At 31.4% G+C, this 13,113-nt stretch overlaps 1 protein-coding gene across 2 annotated transcripts; it reads right to left on the bottom strand.

The window, feature by feature from the left end:
* Positions 1-213: 213 nt before the first annotated feature.
* On the bottom strand, positions 214-11,665 carry LOC112750050 (WAT1-related protein At3g28100). 2 transcript variants are annotated; one of them, XM_025798565.3, is made up of 7 exons: positions 11,344-11,657; positions 10,944-11,006; positions 10,668-10,781; positions 8,346-8,580; positions 7,158-7,316; positions 1,321-1,472; positions 214-625 (listed from the first exon to the last, which is right to left on the bottom strand). In XM_025798565.3, the coding sequence occupies exons 1-7, from the start codon at positions 11,520-11,522 to the stop codon at positions 475-477; spliced, it is 1,053 nt and encodes a 350-aa protein (XP_025654350.1). In that variant the 5' UTR covers positions 11,523-11,657; the 3' UTR covers positions 214-474. The 2 variants fall into 2 exon arrangements, with proteins under 2 accessions (XP_025654350.1, XP_072075019.1); XM_072218918.1 differs by lacking the exon at positions 10,944-11,006 and having other exon boundaries at positions 11,344-11,665.
* Between the last annotated feature and the right edge of the window lie 1,448 nt (positions 11,666-13,113).

Here is a 13,113-nt window from a genome sequence, read left to right as displayed (position 1 = left end):
TTGGGGGATGCGCGTTTAAAAAAAAAATATTTTGATGAGTTGGTTAGGTTTTTTTGCATAAATGTAAAGCAATATTGTTATTATATTTGCTTATATTTAGTTAGCAATGCGCTATCTTTAGCAATATCTTGGCAATAACGTATCTTAATTATTGACTATATTATGTGTATATTAAAATCAGCAATAAAAAATTAGCTACTAATATAAAATACATACTAAAATATAAATATACATTAAAAATAAATTAAATTTCATATATATTTATACATAAATATATTAATAACTAATTTTAGTGTACAAATAACCCTTTTTTTTTTTTTAACCGTGTCTTAAGTCCATTATTATTTTTCTTCTAGAGAGATTGGGTGATCCAATTTCACGTCTAATTTTGTGTGGTCTGCCTTGAATGTTTATGCATCCATATCCATAAATGAATGATATGATGTCACCCTATTAATTATTAATTATTAATGATTATATTGTAAGGTGTTTGTCATGTAAGAGAGGAGCATTTTGGCACGTTGATTGCAACCTCTCTTCATCAATTATCATGCATTTCTCTTCTGTGGCCTTTCCCCACATTACACCATAAAAACCTACCACGATTATAACTGCACCAATCAAGCTGCACAACATTCACATAAAAAAATGTCGTTAATCTAATACACACACTAAAAGGTAGTAGAAAATATTTACATTTACCTACATTGGAGAAATACTTTAATATAGTTAGATTTTATTTAGGTACATTCATTATTTAATATAACTAAAAAAAAGTGAAAATTACTATTCTTAAGAAAGAGTACTATAAAACGACAAACGTTAATGTGTTCTGAAAGAAATAAAAAGTGTAATGTTCCTTGTATAGTAGATAAATTTTTTTTTTACATATTTATATGGTAAATTAATATTTAAGTTTTAATATGTGATATTATATAAATTTTTATTATCATAATATTTATATTATAGAATATTTGATCAATTAAAATAAGAAATTGTCCTCATAAATCTAAATAATCTGTATAAAAAGTAATAAATATATGGTCAAAATTTGTCAATATAATAAGAAGTGCAACACACTTGACTATATAATAATAAGTTAATAGAGAATGTTTAAGTAACAGCCTTATAAAATATGTAACTAGACTATCACTATTATAGATTAAAATGATCTATTATTCGTATTTTTAATAAAATGTTACTCCATAATTAAATTCAAAGCATAATTTAAACATATAGGCAAATTTGTCTCTTACTAGCTAGGTAGTTAAATTTGTGTTTAAAGAGGGAATTAGTTTTAAATTTTTGAATTATAGTTACCTTCCAAGGTAAAAGTCATCTCCAAGGAACAGAGCACCCATGATAACAGTGAAGATGATTGAAATAGGTTTGAACATAGAACAAAAAAATGGTCCAGCTTTTTGGACGCTCCAAGTGCATAACAGGTACCGTAATGTTGTTGCAGCTATTGCCTTTTTTATTGTGTAATAAATAATAATAATAAACATTAGAATAAGATATCTAGATAGATGGTAAATAAAAAAATACTACCTGAATGCATAAAAAAAACAGTTATTAAATTAATTATTATATATGTAGGTATAAACACATATTGTTTAATTCATTATCAACGTATATTTTATATTTTAATATATATTTTATATTAATAACTGATTTAATAGTTAATTTTTTTGTGTATATTCAAATGACAAATATTGAAGGTATAGTGAGAGTAGCAAGAGAATATGCAGGTTTAAAGAAAAACAGAGAAGAGAAAGATGGAAATGTAACTTGAATTAGAGAATGATAAAACTCATAACTGTGAGGCATAACAAGCCTTATATACAAGCATAGATACAATGAATTAAGTTCAACACATTTGTTCGGTTCACGCACACACTATATTATCATACGCACGCATAGCAGTTGATAGTGCTCTACTCTAACTACTTTGTGATAAATATCTCCACTAGCTAACTAATTCAGCTATTTAGTAACTACATGGTTAGTTTATTAGTCTCTCAACTCATATGTCAGGTAACACATTCCCTCAAGTTAGGAGTAAAAATGTCTAGTAGTCCTAACTTGCCGTAGAAAGTGGAGAAGGTTTTCGATGCAAGTGGCTTGGTCAATAGGTCTGCTATTTGTTCATGAGTCGAGATAGGAAGTAGGTGGATGAGTTTTTCCGTCACCTTGTCTCTTACCACATGGCAATCAACCTCAATATGTTTCGTTCGTTCGTGAAAAACTGGATTGTGAGCAATGTGGATGGCTACTTGGCTATCACAGTATAGACTTCTAGGTTTCTCCAGCTCAAAACCCAAGTCACTTAGGACTTTCTTTAACCAAATTGCTTCTCTAGTAGCTGAGGCCAACGTTCGATATTCTGCTTCAGCAGAAGATGATGCCACAGTCGTTTGTTTCTTGCTTTTCCATGAAACAATTGAATTCCCAATGTAAAAACAGTAGGCAGATATAGATCTTCGTGAATCAAGGCATGCCGCCCAATCAGAGTCATTAAATCCTGACACTAGCAGGTCAGACTTGGACGGTTAGAACAACCCAGTTGCAGGTGCCATCTTGATGTATCTCAAAATTCTATATGCTGCCTTGAGGTGCAAAGTGGTTGGTTTCTCAAGAAATTGGCTGAGCTTGCCAATTGCGAAACTGATTTCTGGCCTTGTGTTAGCCAGGTAAAGGAGTTTGCCAATTAGCTTCCTATACGCGCTATTGTCAGGTAGTAATTCCCCTTCAGCTTTTGTCAACTGAGTGCCATAATCTATTGAGGTCGAAGCTGGTTTGAACTCCTCCATTCCAGAGTCTCGTAATAAATCCAAGGCATATTTCCGTTGGTATAAAGCAATGCCTTCCCTGCTTCGAGCAACTTCCATTCCTAGGAAGAACTTTAAATCACCAATGTCCTTGATACGAAATTTTTCATGCAATAATGCCTTAACGGAATTGATTTCACTCATGTCATTCCCTGCCAACACCACATCATCTACGTAAACCAGTAGTGCAGTGAAGCCACTGCTTTGGTCTTTGGTAAACAAGCTGTGATCAGACTTCGATTGGCTGTACCCACTCTCTAATAGAACAGATTTCAACATATTGTTCCACTGTCGGCTTGCCTGTTTCAGGCCGTAAAGGGACTTCCGCAGCTTGCAAACATGATTGGGCGGGGCATTCAACCCGGGGGATGCGCATATAGACCTCTTCCTCCAACTCACCATGAAGGAAAGCCATGTTGACGTCAATCTGCTTAAGAAACCAACCTTTGACAGCAGCCAATGCAAGTACGACGTGAAGTGTACTGAGCTTTAAAATAGGACTAAAAGTATTGAGGTAGTCAATGTCAGGTACTTGGGTAAAGCCTTTCGTGACTAGTCGCGCCTTATGTCTTTCAATGCTCCCATCGGGGTTGTGTTTGAGCTTAAACACCCATTTGCAGCCGATGGCTTTCTTGCCAGGAGGGAGAGCTTGAATTTTCCAAGTCTGTAGTTACTGTAGTGCATCGAGTTTATCTTTGATGGCATTCCTCCAACAAGCATGAGCTACGACATCCTCATAAGACCTTGGTTCTTCTCAGTGGAGATGGCTAGGGAGAAGACTCTATGTGATGCTGAAAGTGCATTATAACATAAGAAGTGTGTGAGGGGATATTTGCTTGGGGGGGGAGGCTGTGGAGACATTCATACATTGGAAGTCTTTGAGATATGCAGTTTTGTTATGCTCTCTTGTGGACCTTCTTAAAGGAATAAGATGTTGAGAGTCAAAGGTATGAAGAGGATCTATAGATGTATGTTCAGTTGTGTCTCTGTTTAAATCACTACTGATGCATGGATCAATGATGTGTGTGGTGCTCTATGTTAGTGGAGTGGGTGCAGAAATCTGCTATTTAGGCAGATATTCGTGTGTGTGTGGATGCTGGACTTGAGGTAAAGTGTATGAATATGTATCATATGTGAAAGGGTCAGGCATGGAATGAATCCGTGATGATATAGGATGTGAATGTGTATCAACCATTTTGGTGAAAGGAAAAATAGTTTCATAAAACTTTACATCTCTGGACACAAAAATTTCATTTGAGTGAAGATCTAACAGAACAAAACCTTTAATGCCTTCCCTAAATCCCAAAAAGGTGCACTTCCTTGCCCTTGGGTCAAGTTTTTTTCTTCCTGCCGTAATGGTGTTAGCATATGCTAAAGACCCAAAGACTCTCAACTGTGATATAGGGGGCAAGGAATAGTGCAAAATCTGATAGAGTGACTGATTTTTTAAGAAATAGATGGCAGCCTATTTATCAAGTGAATTGCATGTGCAGTGGCATAATTTCAGTAGCACTTAGGAATGTTTGAGTGAAATAAGAGGGCCCTAGTTACAGCAAGAACATGTTGGTGTTTCCTCTCAACAATATCATTTTGTTGAGGGGTCTCAACACATGTTCTTTGATGAATTATGCCACTGGATGCATAGTAATTTGGAATTAAAAATTCAGGTCCATGGTCAATTCTCACATTTTTTACAGTTTGATTGAATTGTGTTTTAGCGAAGTTGACAAAAGATTTTAACAAATTTGTGGCTTTTGATTTAGCTTTCATGAAATACAACCAAGTGTACCTAGACTTGTCATCTGCTATTATTAAAAAAATACCTGTGACCCCCTGTGGACAAAATAGACAAAGGTCCCCATATATCTACATGAATGAGTTCTAGGCAATATGATGCAATCTTATTACTTGCTGCAAATGGTAGCTTTCTTTGCTTTGCCAAGTGGCAAGCATTGCAGGGTAACATCTCAGTGTTATTACAAGTAGTGAAATGATAAATTTTTTATATTGATTTCAAGCTATTTAATGATGGATGTCCTAACCTACAATGCCAAAGACTTATATCCTGAGTGCCTTGAATGCTCATGATGTATGGTGTAGAATTTGTATGCAATGAATGTTCCTTATTGAGTGTGTAGAGGCCTCCAACAACCTCAGCTTTGCCAATCATCCTCAAAGAGCTGCAGTCCTGTATCTCACACAATTTTTCAGAAAAGTTCATAGTGCAATGTAGTGTGGCTGTAAGCCTGGATACTGAAATTAGCTTGAAATTTAATAAAGGAATGTATAATGCATTTTTCAAATACAATTTTTCAGAAAATACAATAGTTCCAATTATACTGCTTGTAGTGTAAGAACCATTTGGTAGTTTCACAATAATTGGATCTATTTGTTGATAGCTTTGAAAATCATCTAAGGCATATGATACGTGATCTGTAGTACCTGTATCAATTACTCAGGATTTGCACTTTTGTTTTGAAATGTTTAGGGCTTTAACACCTGTTTTGAAATGCAAAACATGCACCAAATTACCTTGATGAGGTGGTGACTGCTGTGAAGTCACAATTTGACTGGTACTATGAATGTTCCTTAGTTCATGCATGTGAAGCAATGCCAATAAAGTTTCTTTCTGTTCTGCAGTAAATCCAGAATTGGAAGTCTCAGAATCTCGCAACTGCATGCTTAGTTTTTCATTTGCAACCTCAGTATTTGTTGTGGCCATTATGTTTATAGCAGCTTCTCCACCATTCCTTTGCCTCAAGTGTGGTGGAAGGCCATGCTTTTTATAGCATGTCTCTATGGTGTGTCCCAATTTTCCACAGTGTAAATACTGCATTCTTTCTTGTTGTCTTCCTCGACCACCTCTCCCTCCAGCTTGTTGCCTACCTCCTCTACCTCTTCCTCTCCCTTTATTCTGACTGAAGTCCATAGTGTTTGAGGAAGTTGCAGAGTATACCACGAGTCTATTAGTTGAGATAGGTTCCAAGCTATGTTGTTGTCTTTCCTGCTGAGAGAGCATTGAAAGATCTGTGTGGATATCGAGGAGGGGATCCATGAGCATAATTTGGGACCTTACAGCCGAGTACTGGTCGTTCAAACCCCTCAAGAAACGGGTAACTTGATCCTCAGATTTGTATCTTCTCACAATACCTAAACCACACCTGCAATCCTTTCCACATTCACATGAAGGAATCATCCTGAAATTCTCTATGTCTTCCCAAATTGATTTCTCAATTTAGTGAAATAGGTTGTGACATCCATGTCTCCTTATCTAACTGCATAAAACTCCTCGTGTAATTCTGCCACCCGAAATCTATCACCATGATAATACTTGTGTTTTAGGTCATTCCATAGATCGCTAGCAATGTTAATCCATATTACTGATTGCGAAATGCTAGGGCTTAACGAGAGGTTTATCCAGGCTACGATGTAAGTATTGCATCTTTTCCAAGATTCGAACACACTATCATTTTCATCAGGCTTTGGTAAACTACCATCTATGAATTTCAATTTATTTTTAGATTTCAATGCTAATAACATCGATTTACTCCAAGAGCCATAGTTCTTGCCATCCAAAATAACAAGGATAAGAGGAGTATCAGCGCTCTCAGAAGGATGAAGAAAGTAAGGGTTGGTTGAATCTTGACTCGAATTGGCGTTGTTCCGAGTTAGTTAGGCTTGAATTGACGCGATTTGATTCAGAACTTCAATAATTCTTTGTAACTCTACCGCAGAATGTGACGAACCCGAGTTCGCAGCGAATGGTTCCACCATCTCTCCCATAATTTCACTGATTTGTGAAATTGGAGTTCTGTGCTCTTCGAATTGATGATTGAGGCACAAAGATCAAGTTTTTTCTTCCTCAATTCTTTGCTTCTTGCACATGCTACCCTCTTTGGGTCCACGCTCACCACACCATATTGAAGGTGTAGTGAGAGTAGCAAGAGAATGTGCAGGTTCAGAGAAAAACAGAGAAGAGAAAGATGGAAATGTGACTTGAATCAGAGAATGGAAAAACTCAACTAACTATGAGGCATAACAAGCCTTATATACAAGTATAGATACAATGAGTTAAGTTCAACTCATTTGTTAGGTTCATGCACACACTATATTATCATACACACGCATAGTAGCTGATAGTGCTCTATTCTAACCACTTTGTGATAAATATCTCCACTAGCTAACTAATTCGGCTATATAGTAACTAAATGGTTAGTTTGTTAGTCTCTCAACTCATATGTCAGGTAACAACAAATATACCAAAGTATTGATGTACTGCAAAGTGTAAAGACAAGATTGAAATTCTAAATAAAATATGATGAAAACCTGGTAAAAGATTGCAATCAACCCGGTGTCTAGGTTCAGCTGCCATGCACTTTGATCTCTTACTGCAATTAATGCAAATATTGAGCACTGAATGGTTGAAAATAAGAGTTGGAAGAACACTGTCACCATTACTGCAGGGTAATTCCTTATTACTGATGCCTGAAAATATGTATCAGCCAATTGTAAAATCAAGTATTAGACCCGATCTTTGAAGATTTTAAGAAAAATTAATAAATAAGGATAAATTACTTTCACTTTATGAATAAGAGGTTAAATAATATTAAGACTAAGCCTTAATTTCAGTCTTAATATCATCTAAATTTTTTAAAAAGACAATGTTACATGGTAAAATATTTAAAATAGAGTGATAATAAAGTTCACAAGAATTTTGACTTTATACTAATTAGTTTTAGAAAAACAATCAATTAGATCTTTTATGATCGAACATGTTATGTTCTTTCATTTATAGATAGTGTGAAACAAAAAGGAATTACTACTCTACTCCGTTATCTACAATAATGTATCCTGTCAGTGCCACATAAGCATGAGAATGATATCATTTTAAACCGCAAAATATTGTTATCTTTTGAGTTTTTATATATACCATTATCAACTGTTTTTTATTTACTAGAAAAAAATTTAAAAAAATAAATAAATTTTTGCTCTAAAAATTATTATTTTCAAGACGATCTTCTATAAATAAATATTTCATTATAATTAACAGTACACATAAATATTACCGTTAAATTTTACATGATAAATTAATAGAAGGATATAAATGTCCATAACTTTTTATTGTGAAAAATCTAATTGACACATTGTTTTTCATAAGATAATTAGTTAATACTTAAATGTTTAAAAATGTATGAGAATCAATTGAAATATTATATAATTTTAAAAGAAATTAGTATCACAATTTGCAAATTATAAAATTTCCTACAAAATATTGTTTTACTTCTAGAGAAATTAGTATAATTTAACGGATAAAATATTAAAAAAGAGTAATATTATATAATTAATAAAATTTATTATTTTTATTAATATTTGATTAAAATTTTAAATATTAACTTTTAAATTCTAATAGTGTAAAAACAAGATATTAGTCAAATATTAACTAATGTTAATTAAAAAAAAATATTTCTCCTCCTAAATAAATAAGGGGCAGATAGATCGAAAGGAGTGGCTAACCTGATATATATACCAGACTGAAGCTACCAAAGAATCAGCAACACAGAAAAAGCCTCCCAAGATCCAGTTAAAATGAGGTGAAAATGATAACGGGATTGAAGAGACCGAGGAGATGGGTGCCTTGAAGATTGGTGGGCCCTTATATAATATCACAACAAATGCTCCACCAGTTGATACCACTGTTCCCAAGACTTTAGCTTGGGTGCTGAAATGTCCCCATTCAACTTTTTCCATCCTAGTAAGTCGAAATTCAATTGAGACAATGCTAGCTTATCTACTACATTCACAAGATTTCACAAAGTTATCAAATCACAAAAATACTATATACGTTATTTATATAATTTTTTTAATATATTTTCTATTTTTAGTATTAGGATTAGTGATTAATAAAAAGGCTTAGTTAATATGTAACATGTTAAAATTACTATTAGTAAAAATTTTAATTTTTTTTTAATAAATGCATTTGAAAAGGGCAGAGTGGGAGACTTTCATTATTCAATACTCTTTAAACGAACCAACAATAACATGCAAATAAATGTTTAGCTAACTTTCTGGGTTGTATGTCATTGAGATCACTTTTAAACAAAAGAAGTGGATGCAAATGGTTGGTCTATGACTTTATTATGGGGAACATGCAATTAATTAACCCCATAAACTTGGAGGTTTATGTGTACTTTACATTCTAATATTTTAATTTTAGTGCAGTACAATTTTACATCTAAAATTTTCGAATAATGAAAAAGAAAAGTTTATTTTTGTTTTTTGTATTTTCTTAAAATAAACCAACTCATAAGATTTGTTATATCGACAAAATTACCTTGTAATATAATTTTGAAAGAAATGTTATAAGAAGTTGTCTTGAACCATTTGATCATTTTAATTTAAAATATCAAATATGATTTTGAAAGTTTAGATTACAAAACGTACCCCAAATTAAAGTTGATGTAGTGAATTGAATTGACATTTTCCCTTTATTACTGAAAATCTGAAATGATACATACTTAGCTTCATTCAATGTTGTATGATTAAAATGATATTATGGATAAATTACGTATATAAAATGTTTGAAAATTAAATTTATCAGATTAACCTTTTAATACTGCAGATGTTTTTGTAACTTTTTCATATTTATAAAAATCACTACAGGATATAGTGATTTTAAAATTGAAGGTAAACCGCTACAGGATATTTATAGGTTTGCGTGCTAGATACAAACTACTACAGGGTGTAACAGTTTTTAAAGAAACTGCGATTGGCTATAGCAGTTTTTGAAAACTTGTGACGCTCAGGGTGATGGTGAATTGCATTTGAAATTCTAGCTAAATGAAGATTTTTTTTCTACGCAGATTCGTCGTCCCATGCCAAAAGCTAATGTAATTGGAGCATGGAAGTTATAGATAGTGCCTCCTTAGTTTTTATACGAAGTTTTTCAAAATCTAACTCTCTAATTTGCTGAATACAGGGTTAAACTGGAATGAAATATCCAATTTATCTGTTTCTTCGATCAATCTATGAGCTATTTGGCTTAGAATCTCTTTCTTTTGATAAATACCAGCAAATCTCAAATGAGGTAGACCTTTAGAACGTGCACTCATAGCTTGGAGGAGTGCAATCCACTGAGCAAGTTCAATAGCATTAAGATCAATTATATGAATCATTTTTCACCTTCCATCATCTCAATGATAGCTTGATTTATCAGAACAAATGCTATTTTTATGAATGGAAAAATCGCATAGAAGAGCTTTCAACTAAGAATTCCTTCAAAAACCATGACCATTCTAGTTGAGTTGAAGTAATCCGGTTTCTGCGCAGAGAAAAAATCCTCATTTAACTAGAACCTCAAATAAAATTCACCATCACGCTGCAAGAGTGCAATACCACAAGTTTTCAGAAATTGCTATAGCTAATCGCGGTTTCCTCATTTGTAGTTGAGCACACAAATTCATGTAAATCGCTACATCCTATAGCGGTTTACCTTTAATTTTGAAACTACTCAGTTTCTATAAATATGAAAAAGTTACAAAAACGTATACAATATTAAAAAGTTGTAATCTAATAAATTTAATTTTCAAACATTTTATATACGTAACTTGTCCTGATATTATTGTTATTTATAGCATAGATTAGAGAAAAAGAACTATAAATTCAGGGAGAGAAATGTTATTATTTCCTTAATTGATGTGTTACCTTTTATTATTTATAACAAAAAAATTTCTATTATCATAAAAAATATAAAATAATTTTAAAAAATTCACAAAAAAAAAAAAAACTATCAATTTTAAAAGTGAGAATATCACATTCTTCTATGAAATAAAGAAGAACCTGAATAAAAGTGCAAGTACAAAAGTTAAAGCTGGAATGAGGTTCAGCATGGCAGAGGCAAGAGTTGGTGAGCTGAGATCTATGCCCACATATGCAAATATTTGTCCTGAACTTCTGCAATATATGTTCAATATTTATGAATTTCAGTACAGGCCTTGGCATATATGATTATGATTTCACAAAATATGCATACATTATACTTGAATATGGTACTTTTATTAGTTGCAAGCTTAGATTAATTAAGCAAAATTGTTAATGTAGTAATAGTATACCAACCCACACAAAGAAAGCAAAAATAGGCTGCAAAGTGTAGAGAAACTCAGAGGAGGACGCTCTGACCTGGTAAAGAAAAAAAAATGACAAATTAAATATAAGAAGCCCAAAAAAGAAAAGGCTAAAAATTGTGTTAGTTGTTATGCTTTCTTCACTGAATTGTAGCAGCAACAATATCAGCAGAACTTACTTGTTTTGTGTAAATTCAGCGACATAGATCTAACGACATAATAAAATATAAAGTACTATTGTAGAGCATTATATTTTTGAAAAATATTCTTAAAATTCTTACTCTTGTGAACAGAAAATATAATCATAATCTTTTTCTTTAATTTGTTATTATATACTTTTGTTTGAAAAGCAAAATCGAAAGAAAAGCATGATAAAAAGAAGAGAAACTTACCTGGGTAGAAGGAAGAGAAAGGGGAGAAGAAGTAGTGTTGAGAGTGCCAAAGAATAGACAATCAAGACATATTTGTTGAAGTCATCATTCATGGCTGCTTTGATAACAACCATGCTACCACTTTGCAACACCATAGCCATTACCATTCCCACAAATGGCGCTATCTTCTTATTCCCCATACCTTACTTTCTGCTTCTATCCCACTCTCACAAGTCTCAAACTATGTTGCTTTTTTTGGTTTCTTTTTTCTGTTTCTAGAGTCACATAATAATAACAACATGGCAAGGTTTTTAGATTCTGTGTAGCTATGAAGCACGTGCCCATATAGGCAACAACAAAGTCTTCTCTATATTAGTATGATTAATTAGCCGTTTTATTAAATCAAGAGTCACATATCTCAGAAAATTTCAATTTATTTAGTATTCATTTGTTATACTACCTTTTTCTCGTGATACAATTATAAAGACTATGGCAAAATTTTTACTTTTTACTTTTTTTTTCTACCATAATTTTTTTTTAAACACAAATATTAGGGAGGGGACTAATATTTTTTTCACTTAAAATTGAAACACTAAAAAAGAGTGGTTATTATTAATATAATTCATCATCTACAAGATGAGTGATAATTATTAAAATTTTGGTGTTTATACTTATAGAGTTTAAGAATCATTGTCGTCCCTAATGACTAGTTGTATTAATAATAATAAATTTATCTTATTAGTCATACATATATATACTAATAAAATAAGACAGAATTTGTATTTTTTAATAATAAAATTGAAGTTTAGTTAATTATGTAAGTTATAACATTGAAGTCAATAATCATTTTAATCCCTGGAAAATTATGATTGACAAAATAATCCTGAAAATATAAATTACAAAATGACCTTTTAAGATATATTCTATTTGAAAATTTGAATCAAATATTTAACTAATTTACTTGTATACTTATGTATGTTTGATTTATTTTATCAAACACAATTTAGTGTTAGTTTAGATTAATTTTTTTGGCTTTAAAATAAAATATTTTTATTCAATTTAAAACTTATTTGGATAAATCTTTAAAAAAAGTACTTTTATTAAGAAAATAAATTATTTATTTTTTTAAAAGCTAACAATATCTTGTTTTTTTAAAAAAGTAAAAATAAAAGACGTTTTTAATACTTGAAAATTTTTTTTTAAAAATTTATTCAAATATAAAATAATTTTTGTCTATTAAAAAATATTTTTTTAAAAAATAAAAAAAATAAATATTTTTTTCAAAAGTCAATCCAAACTGATGCTTAGCTTATTTTGTCATTTATATCTTTTAAAATTCATTAGCCAAAATTGTAATAATTTGTAATACAAAATGATTATGTAATTAGTCTAAATGTTATTCTTCGTTAAAATGCAGAATCTAGTTTAAATTGGAATAACATATTATATAAAACAAATCTTCATTTGCATAAGCTTCTGGAGATTGTTGCGGTTTGTGTGGGAATGGCAGCAATAGCTATAGACATAGTGGAGGGGTGATGCATGATGATGACGAGAAGGCGCAATTGCGTGATTTTTTTTTATTTATCTTATATTAATTTTTTTTCTTTTAAAATCAACAAAAATTAAAATTTAGATTTTTAAATTATAAAAAGTTAAACTAATATAACAATATATAAATAATTATATTTGTATTAAAAAAATGTAAGAGCAAAAAGAAAAATAAAAAATAATAAAATAAAAAATTTAATTAACATTGACTAATTAAAATAAATAATTGAAATAAAATAA

Source organism: Arachis hypogaea, chromosome 15 (assembly GCF_003086295.3).
Source record: "Arachis hypogaea cultivar Tifrunner chromosome 15, arahy.Tifrunner.gnm2.J5K5, whole genome shotgun sequence".
NCBI lineage: Eukaryota > Viridiplantae > Streptophyta > Magnoliopsida > Fabales > Fabaceae > Arachis > Arachis hypogaea.
This window is presented reverse-complemented; position numbering and strand designations above follow the sequence as displayed.